At 48.2% G+C, this 19,838-nt stretch overlaps 1 protein-coding gene across 1 annotated transcript in view; it reads right to left on the bottom strand.

Annotated features, from left to right (window-relative positions):
- LOC105495497 (NPHS1 adhesion molecule, nephrin) overlaps window positions 1-19,838 on the bottom strand; it is a 41,514-nt gene that overhangs the window by 910 nt on the left and 20,766 nt on the right. The window contains exons 26-30 of the mRNA XM_071086390.1: window positions 19,752-19,824; window positions 19,509-19,602; window positions 19,314-19,426; window positions 13,489-13,808; window positions 4,047-4,224 (exon numbers count right to left, since the gene is read on the bottom strand). Coding sequence (XP_070942491.1) covers window positions 13,677-13,808; window positions 19,314-19,426; window positions 19,509-19,602; window positions 19,752-19,824 — 412 coding nt within the window. The 3' untranslated portion in view covers window positions 4,047-4,224; window positions 13,489-13,676. The remainder of the gene's footprint in view (window positions 1-4,046; window positions 4,225-13,488; window positions 13,809-19,313; window positions 19,427-19,508; window positions 19,603-19,751; window positions 19,825-19,838) is intronic.

A 19,838-nucleotide genomic window follows, 5' to 3' on the forward strand; every position in this document is an offset into this window, starting at 1 on the left:
TCTCACATTGTAAGTCTTTTTTTAAAGCTATAACCTATGTTCATACATTCCTGAATGTACATTTCACCAAAAAAGTTAAAAAAAATTAATCATAGTATCCATTTCCCAGAGCTGTTGTGTGGATCCAGTTAATGGACACATACAACCTGGTACACAATCTGTGTTCAGTAAGCACTGGCTGTGGTCATTAAGTGCTGTGTGTATACAATCTCTTTGATGCTTGTCTTCATGATGAAGCATGTACCATTAATCACCCCTGTTTTGGGCATCCCCAAGGCCACGTCAGGTTCAATCATTCTCTAGACAGACTCACAAAACTCAGAAAAGCCATGAGACTCACGGTTATGGTTTTTTTTTTGTTTGTTTTTTTTTTTTTTTTTTTGAGACGGAGTCTCGCTCTGTCGCCCAGCCCAGGCTGGAGTGCAGTGGCGCGATCTCGGCTCACTGCAAGCTCCGCCTCCCGGGTTCACGCCATTCTCCTGCCTCAGCCTCCCGAGTAGCTGGGACTACAGGCGCCCACAACCGCGCCCGGCTAATTTTTTGTATTTTTAGTAGAGACAGGGTTTCACCGTGGTCTCGATCTCCTGACCTTGTGATCCACCCGCCTCGGCCTCCCAAAGTGCTGGGATTACAGGCGTGAGCCACCGCGCCCGGCCACGGTTATGGTTTGTTACAGTGAAAGGATACAGATTAAAGTTAGCAAAGGGAAGAGGCGCAAGGAGACGCTAGGAGCAAGCTTCTAGTCATCCTCTCCCAGTGGAGTCAAGAGATCAGCGCTCAATTTTCCCAGCATGCATGGATAATTGCAATCAGGGAAGCTGACCAGAGCCTTGATGACCAGGGTTTTTATTGGGGTCAGTCACATGGGCATGGCTGACTGCCTGCATGACCGATCTTGTCTCTAGCTCCTCTGGAGGTCAAGCTGATACTGCATGGCCCAAGGTCCCCAGATAAACAGAGATACTCTTTTAAAAACTTTTTTGAGACAGAGTCTCACTCTGTAACCCAGGCTGGAGTGCAGTGGCACGATTTTTGGCTCACTGCAACCTCCGCCTCCCAGGTTCCAGCAATTCTCCTACCTCAACCTCCCAAATAAAAATACTTTTATCAAGCAGGATAGTACAAAGGCTTAGAGGTTACCTCCCAGGAGCTGAGTGAGGTTAAACCTTTACTACACAACCCCCAATTCACAGATGTTAAAAGTGGAGGCTCAGCCGGGCAAGGTGGCTCACGCGTGTAATCCCAGCACCTTGGGAGGCCGAGGCAGGTGGATCACCTAAGGTCAGGAGTTCAAGACCAGCCCAGCCAACCTGCTGAAACCCTGTCTCTACTAAAAATACAAAACTTAGCTGGGTGTGGTGGCATGCGCCTATAATCCCAGCTACTCAGGAGGCTGAGGCAGGATAATCACTTGAACCCAAGAGGTGGAGATTGCAGTTAGCCGAGATCACGCCACTGCACTCCAGCCTGGGCAACAAGAGCAAAACTCTGTCTCAAACAAACAAACAACAACAGAAAGTGGAGGCTCAGAGAGATGGAGACACCTGCCTAAAGTCACACAGCCAGTTGGTGGCCAAGTGCAGATTTAAGACCTCTTTCCCTGAGACGCCAGACTGTAAATTTTTTTTTCTTTTTCTTTTTTTTTTTTTTTTTTTGAGAAGGAGTCTTGCTCTGTTGCCCAGGCTGGAGTACAATGGCATGATCTCGGCTCACTGCAACTTCCGCCTCCTGGATTCAAGTGATTCTCCTGCCTCAACCTCTTGAGTGCCTGAGATTACAGGCCCGCGCCATCACGCCCAGCTAACTTTTGTATTTTTAGTAGAGACAGAGTTTCACCATGTTGGCCAGGCCAGTCTCGAACTCCTGACCTCAAGTGATCCACCTGCCTCGGCCTCCAAAAGCGCTGGGATTACAGGCGTGAGCCACCATGCTGCCTGTAAGATTTTTACTATCTTTTTCTGCTGTCTTTTCTTTAGTACATGATCCACAGAGCCGAGTGACAACAGCCAGGTTAGAATCCAGCAAAGCCTGAGCTTAAAAAGTCTTTTCAAATTTTTTTTTTTTTCTGTAGAGACAGGGTCTTGCTGTATTGCCCAGGCTAGTCTCAAACTCCTGGCTTCAAGGAATCCTCTCACTTTTGCCTCCCAAAGTGCTGGGATTACAGATGTGAGCCACCACGCCAGCCCTTTGAGCTTTTTTTTTTTTTTTTTGAGACGGAGTCTCGCTCTGTCACCCGGGCTGGAGTGCAGTGGCCGGATCTCAGCTCACTGCAAGCTCCGCCTCCTGGGTTCACGCCATTCTCCTGCCTCAGCCTCCCGAGTAGCTGGGACTACAGGCGCCCGCCACCTCACCCGGCTAGCTTTTTGTATTTTTTAGTAGAGACAGGGTTTCACCGTGTTAGCCAGGATGGTCTCGATCTCCTGACCTTGTGATCCGCCCGTCTCAGCCTCCCAAAGTGCTGGGATTACAGGCTTGAGCCACCGCGCCCGGCCATTCTTTAGGAAAGGCTGCTGTTGGCCCGGCCTGGTGGCTCACGCCTGTAATCCCAGCACATTGGGAGGCCAAGGCGGGTGGATCACCTGAGGTCGGGAGTTTGAGACCAACCTGGCCAACAGGGTGAAACCCCATCTCTACTAAAAATACAAAAATTAGCCGGGCATGGTGGCAGGCTCCTGTAATCCCAGCTACTCGGGAGGCTGAGGCAGGAGAATCGCTTGAACCTGGGAGGCGGAGGAACCTAGTGGGCCGAGATCGCACCACTGTACTCCAGCCTGGGCAACAGAGCTAGACTCCATCTCAAAAAACAAAAAACAAAAAACAACAACAGAAAAAGAAATGAACTAAGAGTGATGTGTCACTCATCCCTCTGACGCTTTCCCATGAGTGAGTGTCCCTCTCCCCGTCCCGCCCTCACTGATGGTTCCCAGGAAGGCTCCTATCCCAGCGGCACTCTCCAGTGCTCAAGAATAAAGAAAAAAAACTCCTTATATACTCTGCCACCCCCAATATCAGTGTCTCACCTGGGCTGCCCACTGAGATCACCTGGGGAGCCTCTTTCTTGTTACTTTTTTTTTTTTTTTTTTTTTTTTGAGATGGAGTCTCGCTGTCCCCCTGGCTGGAGTGCAGTGGCGCGATCTCGGCTCACTGCAAGCTCCGCCTCCCGGGTTCCTGCCATTCTCCTGCCTCAGCCTCCTGAGTAGCTGGGACTACAGACACCCGCCACCGCGCCCAGCTAATTTTTTGTATTTTTAGTAGAGACGGGGTTTCACCGTGGTCTCGATCTCCTGACCTTGTGATCCACCCGCCTCAGCCTCCCAAAGTGCTGGGATTACAGGCGTGAGCCACCGCGCCCGGCCTCTTGTTACTTTTTAAATGATTATGCAATAAAAATAATTTTTTCCCTTTGGTATACAGTTCAATGAATTTTAGCACGTGTATAGATTCCTTTAAACACTGCCCTCATTTGTAATCAGGATAAGAACAGTTCCATCATTCCCAAAACTTTTTTACAGTCCTACCCTCACCCCATCCCTAACCCCTGACAACCACTTATCTCTTTCCATTGCCATAGTTTAGTCTTTTCGAAAATGTTAAATATATGGAATCACACAGTGCAGAGGCTAAAGCAACTCGATTTTTTTCTTTAAGAGACAGTGTTTTGCTCTGTCACCCAGGCTAGAGTGCAGTGGCATGATCATGGCTCGCTGTAACCTTGAACTCCTGGGCTCGAGCGAGCCTCCTGCCTCAGCCTCCTGAGTAGTAGAGACTACAGGCACACACCACCATGGCTGGCTAGTTTTTAAATTTTTGTAGAGACGGGGTCTCCCTCTGTTGCCCAGGCTGGTCTTTTACTCCTGACCCCAAGAGGCAATCCTCCTGCCTCAGCCTCCCAAAGTGTTGGGGTTACAGGCGTGAGGCACTATGCCCCACAAGCAGCCCCATTTTGGATGCTAATCCATCTTACTGGCTTCTGTACCCTCAGTTCTGGGACAGCCTCCGAGATTTCCAGTTCATCTGCTGACCCCTGTGTAAAAGCAGGTACTTACTGGAATCCTGCCCTCAGGTCAAAGCAATCTTGATGTTATTTTACTTTTCAATTGTCCTCCACATCCCCTCTGAAGCAGATATGCCCTTTCCCGCTTGTCTACAAGCCCTGCGCCTCAGGGGTAATGATAGGGACCCACCATCCAATCTTGTTACGGCAAGAGAGGTTTCTTGGATCTCCTGCAAGAAAGAATTCAGGGCGAGTCCACAGTGCAAAGCAAAAGCAAGTTTGTTAAGAAAGTTTATTAAGAAAGGCGGTGGCTCATGCCTGTAATTCCAGCCCTTTGGGAGGCAGAGGCAGGCGGATCCCCTGGTGGTTCAAATGTTCACCCAGGTGAAGAGCCGTGGCCCCTACAATCGGGCACCTTAGCCTCTCTAACTGGGGTTCCCCCTCCCTCTTTGGTTTTTCACTGTCCCTGGAACACACCCAGATTCCTGCTGTTGCATTTCCACTGTTCCTTTTCCCTGAAAATTCCACCCTTCCTTCTTTCCCTAATTAACTCCCACCTGCCCTCAGGTGTCAGGGTTTAAGACACCCCCTCAAGGAGGTCTGCCCTGAGCAGCCCCTCCCAGATGAGGGGGAGTTTTACCCTTTCGCATTTTAACACCAGCCTTGTAGCTCTTGTCATGTTTATTCATCTGTGAGTGAAGACTCAGTTTCTCTCCCCACACCCCTGGCTAGACTGTGAGCACCATGAGGTCGGGGGGTCACATTTGGTTTTGTCATTAATTTATCCCTACTTCTTAGCACAGGACTTATTTTTGTTGAATGGACTTATTTTTGTTGAATGGGTAACTAATTTATGGATTTCTTTGGCATTTGCTGGACAAGGGACTTGTAGATTGCATCACATCAATTCAAGTAGATGCTGGATAAGAGCCACCTTTTTTTTTTTTTTTTTTTTTTTTTTTTTTTTTTTTTTTTGAGACAGGGTCTCACTCTTTCGTCCAGGCCCAGGCTGGAGTGCAAGATGTCGGCTCACTGTAACCTCGGCCTCCCACATTCAAGCATTCTCCTGCCTCAGGCTCCTGAGTAGCTGTGATTACAGTCGCAGGTGGCGCACGCCACCACGCTCAGCTAATTCATATATACACAAATATATATATATTATTATATATTTTAGTAGAGACGGGGGTTTCACATTGTTGGCCAGGCTGGTCTCAAACTTCTGACCTTGTGATGCGCCCGCCTCGGCCTCCCAAAGTGCTGGGATTACAGGTGTGAGCCACCGCGCCCAAATTGGTTTTTTTTTTTTTTTGAGACAGAGTCTTGCTCCATCACCAGGCTGGAATGAATGCACGGCGCCATCTCGGCTCACTGCAACCTCCGCCTCCCGGTTTCAAGCAATTCTCCGCCTCAGCCTCCCAAATAGCTGGGACTACAGGCGCGCGCCGCCACGCTCAGCTAAGTTTTTGTATTTTTTTTTTAGTAGAGACGAGGTTTCACCATGTTGGCCAGGTTGTCTCAAACTCCTGAGCTCGGGCAATCCGCCCGCCTTGGCCGTCCAAAGTGCTGGGATTACAGGCGTGAGCCACCACGCCCGGCCTGGAGGTTTTTGTTTTTAAAGCAGCTTTTAGAGCCAGGCCAGCAATCTTTAATATGCAAATGCCGGCCGTTAGAAAGTGGGTCCACCCAAACATGGCATTCCCCAGGCCTTCTTGCCCTTGCCCCACATATTCCTGGCAACATGGCCGCCCCCACATATCCCCATGTGTGTAGAACATCATGGCGCATATTAAAAACTAGGGTGAGAGGGCCAGCTTTTTTCGTTGGCTACATGAATACCATGCCTGGTCAAACCAATCCCCTGAGCCCTGTGCAAATCAGACACCGCCTCCCCCAGCCTCTATATATACCTGGCTGGTTTCCACCCCACTTGGGGTCTCCTCTTTGGGCTTTGGAGCCCCTCATCCGTTTGTCTCTGTATGGAGGAGCTTCTTCCTTCTGCCCTCTCCCTTCTTTCAGGCCTATTAAACTCTCGGCTCCTTAAAACTACTCCAGGTGTGTCCGTGTCCTTTTATCTAATTGAACTCCAGAGGAAGAACCTGGTGTTTCTCCATTCATCGGAGCTGTATCAGAATGATCCAGCACAGAGAGACAAAGAGTTGGACATATGAAAGGGGGGCATACATCAGGTATTTATGAAAGTCTCAAACTTACAAATTAGCCTGGGCGTGGTGGCTCACGCATGTAATCCTAGCACTTTGGGACACTGAGGCTGGTGGATAACCTGAGGTCATCAGTTTGAGATCAGCCTGGCCAACATGGTGAAACCCCGTCTCTACTAAAAATACAAAAATTGGCTGGGCGTGATGGCGCATGCCTGTAATTCCAACTACTCAGGAGGTTGAGGCAGGAGAATCACTTGAACCGGGGAGGTGGAGGTTGCAGTGAGCCGAGATGGCACTACTGCACTCTACAGCCTGGGCGACAGAGTGAGACTCCGTCTCAAAAAAAAAAAAAAAAAAGGTAGAAATTAGAAAGAATAGAAGAGAGGCAATCTTGGAAAAAATAATGGCTGATAATTTTCCAGACTGATGAAAAATACAAATTCACAAAGAAGCAAAGATATCCTAAGCTAGATAAAACAAAAGAGGCCAGGTGTGGTAGCTCACACCTGTAATCCCAACACTTTGGGAAGCCGAGGCGGGCAGATCAGGAGGTCAGGAGTTCGAGACCAGTCTGGTCAATATGGTGAAAACCCGCCTCTACTAAAAACACAAAAATTAGCCAGGCGTGGTGGCACGTGCCTGTAATCCTAGCTACCCGGGAGGCTGAGGCAGAAGAATCGCTTGAACCCGGGGGGCAGAGGTTGCAGTGATCTGAGATCGCCCATTGCACTCCAGCCTGGGTAACAGAGTGAGACTCCATCTCAAAACAAACAAACAAACAAACACTAAAGAAATCCATGCCTAAACACATCATACTGAAATGGCAGAACATTGAAGATACCGAGGTCTATTATTTATCTTTGCATCCTCCAGCATGTATCCTGGACTAGATGCTCCACCAATTCTATCGAATCAAGAGGGTGGGTATCCCAAGTTGAGACCACAAGGGCAAGGAGGTAGAAACAAATATGGCAAATATGGCTAGAGGAAGGAAAAGCATTTTTCTCACCTATCTGAAGCACACAACCTGGATTAGGGGAAAGTGAAGTTGAAAATGAGAGTGTGGGAGAGGGAGAGACTAGGTGAGGAGACTTTTATTTTTATTTTTAGAGACAGGGTCCTGTTCTGTCACCCAGGCTGGAGTACAGTGGTGTGACTGATTATAGCTCACTGCAGCCTTGAACTACTGGGCTCAAGGGATCCTTCTGCCTCAGTCTCCCGAGTAGCTGGGACTACAGGAGTGTGCCACCACAGCTGGGTAATTTTTGTATTTTTTGTAGAGATGGGATCTCTCTGTGTTGCCGGGGCTGGTCTGGAACTCCTGGTCTCAAGTGGTCCTCCCGTCTCAGCCTCCCAAAGTGCTTGGATTACAGACATGAACCACCCACACCTGGTCACTGGAGAACCCTGAGTGCCCAGCAAAACAGGTAGAACACAAAGGGCTGCTCGACAGTAGCCATGGAAGGTTCTGGAATAAAGTTCCCAGCCGGTCCTTCTGTGGGCGATCATCCATTTTGTGGTAAGAGGCAAAGGGGCTCTAACACTGGCACAGAGGTGGGAGAGTCCACCTCTTATTCGCTCTGATTGGGTCACCAGGTGACCCCATACCAATCACTGGGGTTGAAGAATAAGGTATTTCGGCCAGCTCCGGTGCTGTGCCTGTTTCTGGAGCCTTGAGAGTGCTCAGCCAATGCACAAAACCTACCTGGGGCACGGTGGCTCACGCCTGCAGTCCCAGCACTTTGGGAGGCCGAGGAGGGTGGATCACCTGAGGTCAGGAGTTTGAGACCAGCCTGGCCAACATGGAAAAACCCCTTCTCTACCAAAAATACAAAAATTAGCTGGGCGTGGTGGCGGGCACCTGTAATCCCAGCTACTTGGGAGGCTGAGGCATGAGAATCGCTTGAACCGGGGAGGCGGAGGTTGCAGTGAGCTGAGATCGCATAACTGCACTCCAGCAGCAACACAGGTGCACTCTGTCTCTAAATAATTAATTAATTAAAAACAAAACGAAACAAAAAACTGGACTCATGCGTGACTCTGATGGTTCCAGGAGGTGATACATATACAGAACATAGAATGTGGGCTGGCATGTGTGAGCAGCTCATAAATGCTGTCACTGCTGCCGCAGCAATTCAGTAGCTTCCTGCCACCCACAGGATAAAGCACAAACCCATAAGATGATCTTTGTGGTTTATCTTTGACCATCCCACTAGCCTTAATTCCTACCACTCCCTGCCTTCGGGGTTATTCTCCAGCAACAATTTTAGGGAAATCCCTTCCCACACTGTGTTCCTGGAGTCTTCTTTGCCTCAACCCCCTGCACAGCTTCTTATCCCTTAATACTGAAGTTTGGTGACAGCTTAGGTGCAGAGGACACCCCAGCCAGTTTGAATCTTCAGCACAGACCTCTCCCCTGAGCTTTGGTACGCAATGTACACCCACACACACCCCCCCACACCCACACACCCACACACACACCACACAGGCTCATTCAGAATCCCCTCATGGATTGGTTCCTCTCCAATGGGACACTACCGCACCCTGGTGGGAGCTTGGGAAATTTGCATAATTGTTTTTGGCTGCAGCATTGATTGGAGGGTATTATAGGCGTCTAGAGGTAGGGACCAGGAATGCTGGAGGCTGAAATCTGCGTCCAGAACAATTTGTAAATGTCTTTACAGGCACTTCTGTGGGTAAAAAAAGTTTATAGTTATCTGAAATTATTAATTAATATAACACATCTACACATACATACAAAATTTTGGTATGGTTTAAAATATATTGACATCTTCTGAAATGAAACTATGATGTAAATTCATTTTAATTTATTTATTTATTTTGGAGACAAAATCTCGCTGTGTTGCTCAGGCTGGAGTGCAGTGATGCCATCTCAACTCACTAGAACCTCTGCCTCCCGGGTTCAAGTGATTCTCCTGCCTCAGCCTCCCGCCTGTGCCACCACGCCCAGCTAATTTTTTGTATTTTTAATACAGATGGGGTTTCACCATGTTGGCCAGGCTGGTCTCGAATTCCTGACCTCAAATGATCCTCCCGCCTTGGCCTCCCAAAGTCCTGGGATTACAGGCATGAGCCACTGTGCCTGGCTTCTAATTAATGTAAAGAAAGTGAAGAGTGTGTACTTTTTTGTTCAGAATGGTACCAACGTTTGTACATCATATCAGAAAAATCGTAATTCCAACCACAATGCCACCTATGAGATGTAATGTAAAATTCTGAATGAAGTATAGCACACATAAAGAAATGTGCCCTGGCCGGGTGCAGTGGCTCACACCTGTAATCCCAGCACTTTGGGAGGCTGAGGCAGGCGGATCACGAGGTCAGGAGATCAAGACCATCCTGGCTAACACGGTGAAACCCCGTCTCTACTAAAAATACAAAAAATTAGCCAGGCATGGTGGCAGGCACCTGTAGTCCCAGCTACTCCGGAGGCTGAGACAGGAGAATGGCATGAACCCAGGAGGCGGAGCTTGCAGTGAGCCGAGGTCGTGCCACTGCACTCCAGCCTGGGCAACAGAACAAGACTCCGTCTCAAAAAAAAAAAAAAAAGAAAGGCCGGGCGCGGTGGCTCAAGCCTGTAATCCCAGCACTTTGGGAGGCCGAGACGGGCAGATCACGAGGTCAGGAGATCGAGACCATCCTGGTTAACACGGTGAAATCCCGTCTCTACTAAAAAAAATACAAAAAACTAGCCGGGCGAGGTGGCGGACGCCTGTAGTCCCAGCTACTCGGGAGGCTGAGGCAGGAGAATGGCGTGAACCCGGGAGGCGGAGCTTGCAGTGAGCTGAGATCCGGCCACTGCACTCCAGCCTGGGTGACAGAGCGAGACTCCGTCTCAAAAAAAAAAAAAAAAAAAAAAAAAAGAAAAAAGAAATGTGCCCATATCATGTGTTCAGTATGAATTTTCAGAGAGTGACCAGAAAGTAAATTTGACGCAAGTGACACTTGATAACTAACACCCAAGTCAAGAAAACAACTTCGTAATCCCAGCACTTTGGAAGGCCAAGTCAGGAGGATCACTTGGGCCCAGGCATTCGAGACCAGCCTGGACAACATAGCGAAACTCTGTCTCTACAAAGAAAAAAAATAGCCATGTGTGGTGGTGCACACTTGTAGTCCCAGCTACACAGGAGGCTGAGATGGGAGGATCACTTGAGCCCAAGAGTTGGAGGCTGCAGTGAGCCATCATCGCACCACTGCACTCCAGCCTGGGAGACAGAGCAAGACACCATATCAAAAAAAAAAAGGAAAAGAAAACAACATTATGAGCATTCTCACCCCAAGCCTTCCTGGTGTCAGTTTCAATAACCATTCCCCTCTCTCCCAAAGGTAACCAGACTCTTTGTTTGTTTGTTGAGACAGGGTCTGGCTCTGTTGCCCAGGATGGAGTGCAGTGGTGTGATTATGGCTCACTGCAGCCTTGAATTCCTGGGCTCAAGCAATCCTCCCGCCTCAGCCTCCTGAGTAGTTGAGACTACAGTCGCAAACCACCACGTGCAACTGATTTTTGTATTATTTTGTAGAAATGGGGTTTCACCATTTTGCCCAGTCTGCTCTCAAACTCCTGGTCTCAAGCAATCTACATATCTGGGCCTCCCAAAGTGCTGGGATTATAGGCATGAGCCTCCACACCTGGCTCAGGTTATGCACTTTTATAGTCAGTAGTATTAGTAACATGTGGTTGTATCCTTCTCCATAATTTTTTTTTTTTTTTGAGACAGAGTCTCACTCTGTTGCCCAGGCTGGGGTGCAGTGGCATGGGTTCGGCTCACTGCAGCCTCTGCCTCCTGGGTTCAAGCGATTCTCCCACTTCAGCCTCCCGAGTAGCTGGGATTATAGGCATGCGCCACCACGCCCAGCTAATTTTTATATTTTTAGTAGAGACGGGGTTTTGCCATGTTGATCAAGCTGGTCTTGAACTTCTGACCTCAGGTGATCTGTCCACCTCGGCCTTCCAAAGTGCTGGGATTACAGGCATGAGCCACCATGCCCAGCCTTTTCTTTTTTTTTTTTTTTTTGAGACAGAATTTATCTCTGTCACCTAGGCTGGAGTTCAGTGGCATGATCTCGGCTCACTGCAACCCCGGCCTCCTCGCTTCAAGCAATTTTTGAAACTCGGCCTCCCAAGTAGGTGGAACTACATGTGTGTGCCACCACACCCAGATAATTTTTGTATTTTTATTCTTTTTTATTTTATTTTTGAGACAGAGTCCACAGCCCAGGTTGGAGTGCAGTGGCGTCACTTCAGCTCACTGCATCCTCTGCATCCTGGTTCAAGAGATTCTCTTGCCTCAGCCTCCCGAGTAGCTGGGATTACAGGCATGCACCACCACACCCAACTAATTTTTGTATTTTTAGTAGAGATGGGGTTTCGCCATGTTGGCCAGGCTGGTCTTGAACTCCTGACCACTTTGGGAGGACAAGGCAGGCGGATCACAAGGTCAGGAGTTCGAGACCAGCCTGACCAACATGGTGAAACCCCGTCTCTACTAAAAATACAAAAAGTTAGCTATGCGTGGTGGTGGGCGCCTGTAGTCCCAGCTACTCGGGAGGCTGAGGCAGGAGAATCACTTGAAACAAGGAGGCAGAGAATGCAGTGAGCTGAGATCGCACCACTGCACTACCAGCCTGGGCGACAGAGTGAGACTCTGTCTCAAAAAAATAATAATAAAATAAAATAAAAACTGTTGTAGGTTTTTTTCTTTGAAGAGGAAAATATACAATTACATGTTGTTGGCTGTGGATTTATTTGAAAAAAAAAAGAAAAAATATATGATTAGAAAATTCTACTTTCGGAATGAAGTCACCTTTTAATTATGGGGAAATCATTTAGATCTTAATGTATTTGTGTATTCCAGAGCTGTGGTGTAAAAACTTATTTTAGTCTGTGCTGATAAAAAATAACGTTGTCATTCAACAGTTGGGGTGTATTTGTAAAAAACAAAACCAAAGAAAAATAAATATATTGACAAAAACGTGAACTAGAAAGTTTTGATAATATGGTTAATCAAGTAGAAGTGGTGGAACCCCATCTCTACTAAAAATACAAAAAACTAGCTGAGCCTGGTGGCAGGCGCCTGCAATCCCAGCTACTCGGGAGGCTGAGGCAAGAGAATTACTTGAACCTGGGAGGTGGAGGTTGCAGTGAGCTGAGATCATGCCATTGCACTCCTGGGTGACAAAGCGAGACAAGAAAGGAAGGGAAGAGAAAGTAAGGGGAGGGGAGGGAAGGGAAGAGAAGGAAGGGGAGGGAAGGGGAAAGAGAGAGAGAGAGACGGAGGGGGGAGAGAGAGAGACAGGAAAGAAAAGAAAAGGAAGGGAGGGAGGGAGGACTCCTCTTACTGGGCTTCTATTATGAAGCCTGTTTTTAAAATCACTTTTATTGAGACAGCATTTATGTATAATAAAAATGCACCCATCTTAAGTGTACAGTTCTATGAGTTTTGACAAATCTGTGCGTCCGTGCAACCACCACCACAATAGTGATATAGAACATTTCCATCACCTCAGAAAGTTCTCCCATGCCTTTTTGCAGTCAACCCTCCTCTCATGGCCCCAGGAAACCTCTGCTCTGCTCTCTGCCACCATAGATTAGTTTCACCTATTTTAGAATTTCTATAAACGAAAACATACAGTATGTATTCTTTTCCTCTAGCTTCTTTTGATTGTCTGTTTATTTTAATGCTTATAGAGCAAACTTATGTTTACATGTGTCATAGTTTATGTCTCCTGTGTTAGATAACTGTGGGAAATAATAAAATAATAGGTAGGATACATGGGTTCATAAATTCTACTTATTATTAGCTATTTTAAATGTCATGGAATACAAAATGAACAGAGTTTTTAATATGTCTTTTCCCACTTCTGTAAACTTTACTTCATGAAGCACATAGGGACCCTCAGAATAGCATTTTATTTTTTATTTTTATTTTATTTTTATTTTTTGAGACAGAATCTCGCTCTGTCACCCAGGCTGGAGTGCAGTGGTATGATCTTGGCTCACTGTAACCTCCACTTCCTGGGTTCAAGCGATTCTCGTGCCTCAGCCTGCCAAGTAGCTAGGACTACAGGCATGTACCACTATTCCTAGCTAATTTTTTATATTGTTAGTAGAAATGGAGTTTCACCATGTTGACCAGGCTGGTCTCAAACTCCTGACCTCAGGTGATCCACCTGCCTCGGCCTTCCAAAGTGTTCAGATTATAGGCGTGAGCCACCGCACCTGGCAGCATTTAATTTTTGAGATGCCGTTTACAATCTGCCCTATCCTTTTGGAGAAGTTTAGTTTCTAAAGCCAACCCCAGGATATACCTTGTTTCTAGTCTGGTACCAGCTGAACCATCTTCTGTCACTCAACCCCCTCCACGTCCTCTCCTGACAAAGCCGAGTCCCTTTGGGTTTTATGGAGCTCACCTAACCAGCTCGGCCCAGGCTGTAATGCGAGGAACCAGTGGAGTGTAAATTCCTGCAGGTGCAGGACAAGGGGGTTGAGAGGGCTCTCACACCAGATGTCCCCTCAGCTCGAAGGGCAGAGAATCAGGTTCCAGAGTGTCCAGGTCTCCCGCCACCCGGTCATAGATTCCTCTTGGATCCTGATATGCGTCTTCAGGCCAGCGGAGGTCCCAGGGGCTCTGACAGGCAAAAAGTGGAGTTAGAACCATGGAGAGATGCCCTGTAGGTCTTCACTGAAGATCTGGGGGATACATGCCCCTGCTTAACTTCCCAGAAAAAACTGTTTTAGCTTTTACTAAACCCCCAAAATATACAAAAAAGGAGTGTGTTATAATGAATGCCTATGATGAACCCCATGTGCTTATTGCCTAACTTAATAATATCAGGCCAGGCACGGTGGCTCATGCCTATAATTCCAGCACTTATAGGCCAAAGCAGGAGGATTTCTTGAGACCAGGAGTTCAAGACCAGCCTGGGCAACATAGTGAGATCCTGTATGTACAAAAAATAATTTTTTTTTTCTTAGACAGGGTCTGGCTCTGTCACCCAGGCTGGAGTACAATGGTTGCTCCCTGCAACCTCCACCTTCTGGGCTCAATCCATCCTCCTACTTCAGCCTCCCAAGTAGCTGGGACTACAGGCACGCACCCCCACACCCAGCTAATTTTTGAATTTTTTTTTTTTTTTTTTCCAGAGACGAGGTTTCCATTACTGCTCAGGCTGGTCTTGAACTCCTGAGTTCAATTGATCCACCCTTCTCAGCCTCCCAAAGTGCTGGGATTGTAAGTGTGAGCCACTGCACCCAGCCTATAAAAAACTTTTTTTTTTTTTTTTTTGAGGCGGAGTCTCGCTCTGTCGCCCAGGCTGGAGTGCAGTGGTGCGATCTCGGCTCACTGCAAGCTCCGCCTCCCGGGTTCCCGCCATTCTCCTGCCTCAGCCTTCTGAGTAGCTGGGACTACAGGCACCGCCACGCCCGGCTAATTTTTTTTGTATTTTTAGTGGAGACGGGGTTTCATTGTGTTAGCCAGGATGGTCTCGATCTCCTGACCTCGTGATCCGCCCGTCTCGGCCTCCCAAAGTGCTGGGATTACAGGCTTGAGCCACCGCGCCCGGCCTAAAAAATATTTTTTAAAAAATTAGCTAGGTGTGGTGGTGAGTGCCTATAGTCCTAGATACTCAGGAGGCTGAGGTAAGAGGATCGCTTGAGCCCAGGAGGTCAAAGCTACAGTGAGCCATGATCATGCCACTGTACTCCAGCCTGGTTGATAGAGTGAGACTGTCTCAAAAAAAGAAAAAAGAAAAAAACAGTAGCAACCCTTGGTCAATTGATTTATCTATATTTCTATCTTATTCCCCTCCCACACTAACTGGATTATTTCGAAGCAAGCCCAAGATATCCAATGATTTCATGTTAGAAAAATAGGCCGGGCGCGGTGGCTCAAGCCTGTAATCCCAGCACTTTGGGAGGCCGAGACGGGCGGATCATGAGTTCAGGAGATCGAGACCATCCTGGCTAACACGGTGAAACCCCGTCTCTACTAAAATACAAAAAAAATTAGCCGGGCGAGGTGGCGGGCGCCTGTACTCCCAGCTACTCGGGAGGCTGAGGCAGGAGAATGGCATGAACCCGGGAGGCGGGGCTTGCAGTGAGCTGAGATCCGGCCACTGCACTCCAGCCTGGGCAACAGAGCTAGACTGTGTCTCAAAAAAAAAAAAAAAAAGAAAAAGAAAAATAATGTAAATGTCAGAAATATAAAACCTTTAGGCTGAGCATGGTGACTCATGCCTGTAATGCTAGCATTTTGGGAGGCCAAGACAGGTGGATCACTTGAGGTCAGGAGTTCGAGACCAGCCTGGGCAATGGGTAAAACCCTGTCTCTACTAAGAATACAAAAATTAGCCAGGCATGATGGTGCATGCCTGTAATCCCAGCTACTTGGGAGGCTGAGGCAGGAGAATCGCTTGAACCTGGGAGGTGGAGGTTGCAGTGAGCTGAGATTGTGCTACTGCACTCCAGCCTGGGTTACAGAGCGAGCCTCCATCTCAAAAATAAATAAATAAAAAAAATTTTTTAAAGTGAAAACTTTAAAAGTCCATGTTATCAGCTATGGCAACTATGGAATGTAAGTTATGATTCTATTGTCCTATGAATTTCCAAAACAGTTCCCTAATCATAATAGAAGAGAAAAATAAAAGAAAAGAAAACAAACAAACAAACCAAAAATATGAAAGGTGGCCCTAACTGGGGATGTGTTTTGTTCTAGGGCTGGGAGAAAATGATTATTTTAGTTCAGCAGACTTTAGAGCAGATTGGCCCATGCTCCAAATATGGCCTGCCACCTGCTTTTTTTTTTTTACTGCCCAAGAGCTAAGAATGGTTTTTATTTATTTTTCTTTTTTTCTTTTCTTTTCTTTTCTTTCTTTCTTTCTTTTTTTTTTTTTTTTTTTTTTTTTTTGAGACAGAGTCTTGGTCTGTTGCCCAGGCTGGAGTACAGTGGCACAATCTTGGCTCACTGCAACTTCTGCCTCCTGGGTTTAAGCAATTCTCCTGCCTCAGCCTCCCAAGTAGCTGGGACTACAGGTGCCCGCCACCACGCCCGGTTAACTTTTTGCATTTTTAGTAGAGATGGGGTTTCACCATGTTGGTCAGGTTGGTCTGAAACTCCTGGTCTCAAGTGATCCGCCCGCCTCGGCCTCCCAAAGTGCTGGGATTACAGGCGTGAGCCACTGTGCCTGGCCCTGTTTTTCATTTTTTAATTGTTGGGGAAAAATAAAAAGAGATAACATTTGTGACACAGAAAAATTACATGAAGTTCAAATTACAGTGTCCAAAAATAAAGTTTTGTAGGAACATAGCCACACTCATTCATTTATGCATCGTCTATGGCTGCTTTTACTTTACAGTGGCAGAGTTTGTGTAGAGTTTGAAGAAGACCGTATGTCTCTCACAGCCCAAAGCGTTTACTATCTGGCCCTTTTCGGAAAAAGCCTGCAGCCTCCATCTGCGCTTTAGAGAGCGCATATGGTCCAGCACCACGGACAGCGCTTTGCACCATGCTGGTGAGGAGCTAGGATCTGATAACAGTACCCTGTATCGGAGGTCGTTCACAGAGACAGAAGGAAATCCTTGGATCAGAGGTGCCAGAGCATCAGCCAAGGCCACACAAGAAATCAGGGGTCCTGTCCCATCTCCCTAACTGTGCAGCAATGGGTGGGGGTTGGCTGGTGGTCAAAGTGCCGGTCTGTTGTTTTTGCCTGTACAGCCACCATCCTCACTTCCCTGCGAGCTCTCTGTCCCTCTCCCATTCTCAGCCCAGTGAACTGAGTGGGGCTGGCCCCTACTCCCTGATCCCATGGCGAACTGACCCAGGCCTCTCCTGTTAGCATATTCCATCACCTGACTTAGGGATATGTTCACTGATGAGAATGTGACCCAAACTAGACCAATAAGTGTCAGCATTGGGCATTTGGGGCCACTGGAAAACAGGCATTCTCTTTCTTTGAAGATTTCTAATCTCGTAGGATACAAATCTAGATTTTCTTTTTTTTTTTTTTTTTTTTTTTGAGACGCAGTCTTGCTCTGGCGCCCAGGCTGGAGTGCAGTGGCCAGATCTCAGCTCACTGCAAGCTCCGCCTCCCGGGTTCACGCCATTCTCCTGCCTCAGCCTCCCGAGTAGCTGGGACTACAGGCGCCCGCCACCTCGTCCGGCTAGTTTTTTGTATTTTTTTAGTAGAGACGGGGTTTCACCGTGTTAGCCAGGATGGTCTCGATCTCCTGACCTCGTGGTCCACCCGTCTCAGCCTCCCAAAGTGCTGGGATTACAGGCTTGAGCCACCGCGCCCGGCCCTACAAATCTAGATTTTCTTTTTTTTTTAATTTTTTTTTTTTTTTTTTTTTTTGAGACGGAGTCTTGCTCTGTTGCCCAGGCTGGACTGCAGTGGCCGGATCTCAGCTCACTGCAAGCTCCGCCTCCCGGGTTTACGCTATTCTCCTGCCTCAGCCTCCCGAGCAGCTGGGACTACAGGCGCCCGCCACCTCGCCCGGCTAGATTTTTGTATTTTTTAGTAGAGACGGGGTTTCACCGTGTTAGCCAGGATGGTCTCGATCTCCTGACCTCGTGATCCGCCCATCTCGGCCTCCCAAAGTGCTGGGATTACAGGCTTGAGCCACCGCGCCCGGCCCAAATCTAGATTTTCTAGGAACATTTTTTCCCTTTCTTTTTTGAAACATGGTCTCTCAGGCTGGAATGCAGTGGCACAATCAGGGCTCACGGCAGCCTCAACTTCCCTGGCTCAGGCGTTCCTCCTACCTCAGCCTCCTGAGTAGCTGGGACCACAGGCATGCACCATTATGCCCAGTTAGTTTTTTAAACTTTTTTTTTTTTTCTGACACAGAGTCTTGCTCTGTTGCCCAGGCTGGAGTGCAGTGGCATGATCTCCGCTCACTGCAACCTCCACCTCACAGGTTCAAGCGATTCTCCTGCGTCAGCCTCCTAAGTAGCTGGGATTACAAGTGTGTGCCACCACACCCGGATAATTTTTGCATGTTTTGTAGAAACAGGGTTTCACCATGTTAGCCAGACTGGTCTCGAACTCTTGACCTCAGGTAATCCACCCGCCTCAGCCTCCCAGAGTGCTGGGATTACAGGCATGAGCCACCATGCTTGGCTTAACTTTATTTTTTTCTTCAAGATGGGGTCTTATTATGTTGCCCAGGCTGGTCTCCAACACCTGGGCTCAAGCAATCCACCTACCTCAGCCTGCTGAGATTAGAGATGTGAGCCGTGACCATGCCTAGCCATAATAGCATTTTTGGGGAGGAAAATTCTGGGCCCAGCTGGGCCTGATGACAATTGTATGCCTTGATTTTTCAGTTGAATGGGCCCCCAAATTCTCTCTTTCTCTCCCTTTAATCAGTGGAGTAGATACAGCTAATTATCTAGAAAAATTCATGTCTACTTCCTTCCACAGCAGCAGAATTGCAGCAAGGCACATCGCTGCCAAGCTAGACCATATTTTACAGCCTCCTTTGCCATCAGGTGTGACCGTGTGACTCTATTCTCATCAGGGGAGTGAGAGCAGAGTGGTGTGCACCATTTCTGGGCCTGGGCCACAAGGCAAGGTTGTGCCTTCTCCACATTCTTTCACCTTTTCCCATTGGTTGAACCCCCAGTGAACTGCCTCATTCATGTAGACTTGGATGACTTGAGCAGGGCCGCTTGTGTCTGACTGTGAAAAAGAAATAGATTGCCGTCTTTTTTTTTCACAGACAGGGTCTTGCTCTGTTGCCCAGACTGGAGTGCAGTGGTGCCATCATGGCTCACTGCAGCCTCCAACTCCTGAGCTCAAGGGATCCTCCTGGCTCAGCCTCCTGAGTAGCTGGGACTATAGGTGCACACTTCCATGCCTGGCTCATTTTTTAAATTTTTTGTAGAGACAAGTCATTATATTGCCCAGGCTTGTCTCAAACTCATGCACTCAAGCGATCTTCCTGCCTTGACCTCCCAAAGTGTTGGGATTACAGGCATGAACCATCATGCCCAGCTGACTGTCTTCTTTAAACCACTGGATCATGGTCAGGCCTCTTTGTTACAGCAGCTAGCTGGCCCTAACTAATACAAGCAGTAGGAGGTAGGCTTCCAGCACTAGCCAGGAAGGATGGCTGCTGATGCAAAGCTCCTCACCATCTGCACTTCATCGTAGAGGGGTCCCCAGGCTCCAGATGGGGGGTACGTTCTTTCTACCTCATCATACAAGTGCCCAGGGAAGGCCATATCCTCATCTTCACCTGTGAAACCTGGAGTTGGAGTGGAAGGGAGACACGATCAAGGCACCCAGTCCAGGCGTCGGGGGTACCTCTGAGTGGGGTCCTAACTCACCTCGGGAATAAGACACCTCCTCCTGTGTCGGGGGCAGCTGGGGGCTGAAGTCCCTCAGGGAGCGGTAATACGGCTCTGCCTCTGTTGTGCTGACCTGTTCCCCGCACGCAAAACAGACAAAGCCGTTTCCATCCTCTGACCCCACGGTCCCAGGAAGGGCAATGATCAACCTGATGCTAACGGCAGCGTTTCAGTCGCCGTCGGTGCCCTGACTGTGAGGTCACCAGGGCCACCCCCACTCACCGTGGAGCTCCGAGTGTCCTGCTCTCCCGTCCACTGGCTCTCCTCATATTCGTTCCTGACTCGGTCCTCCGACCTTCCAGGATGGAG

This window comes from Macaca nemestrina, chromosome 20, assembly GCF_043159975.1.
Source record: "Macaca nemestrina isolate mMacNem1 chromosome 20, mMacNem.hap1, whole genome shotgun sequence".
Taxonomy (NCBI): domain Eukaryota; kingdom Metazoa; phylum Chordata; class Mammalia; order Primates; family Cercopithecidae; genus Macaca; species Macaca nemestrina.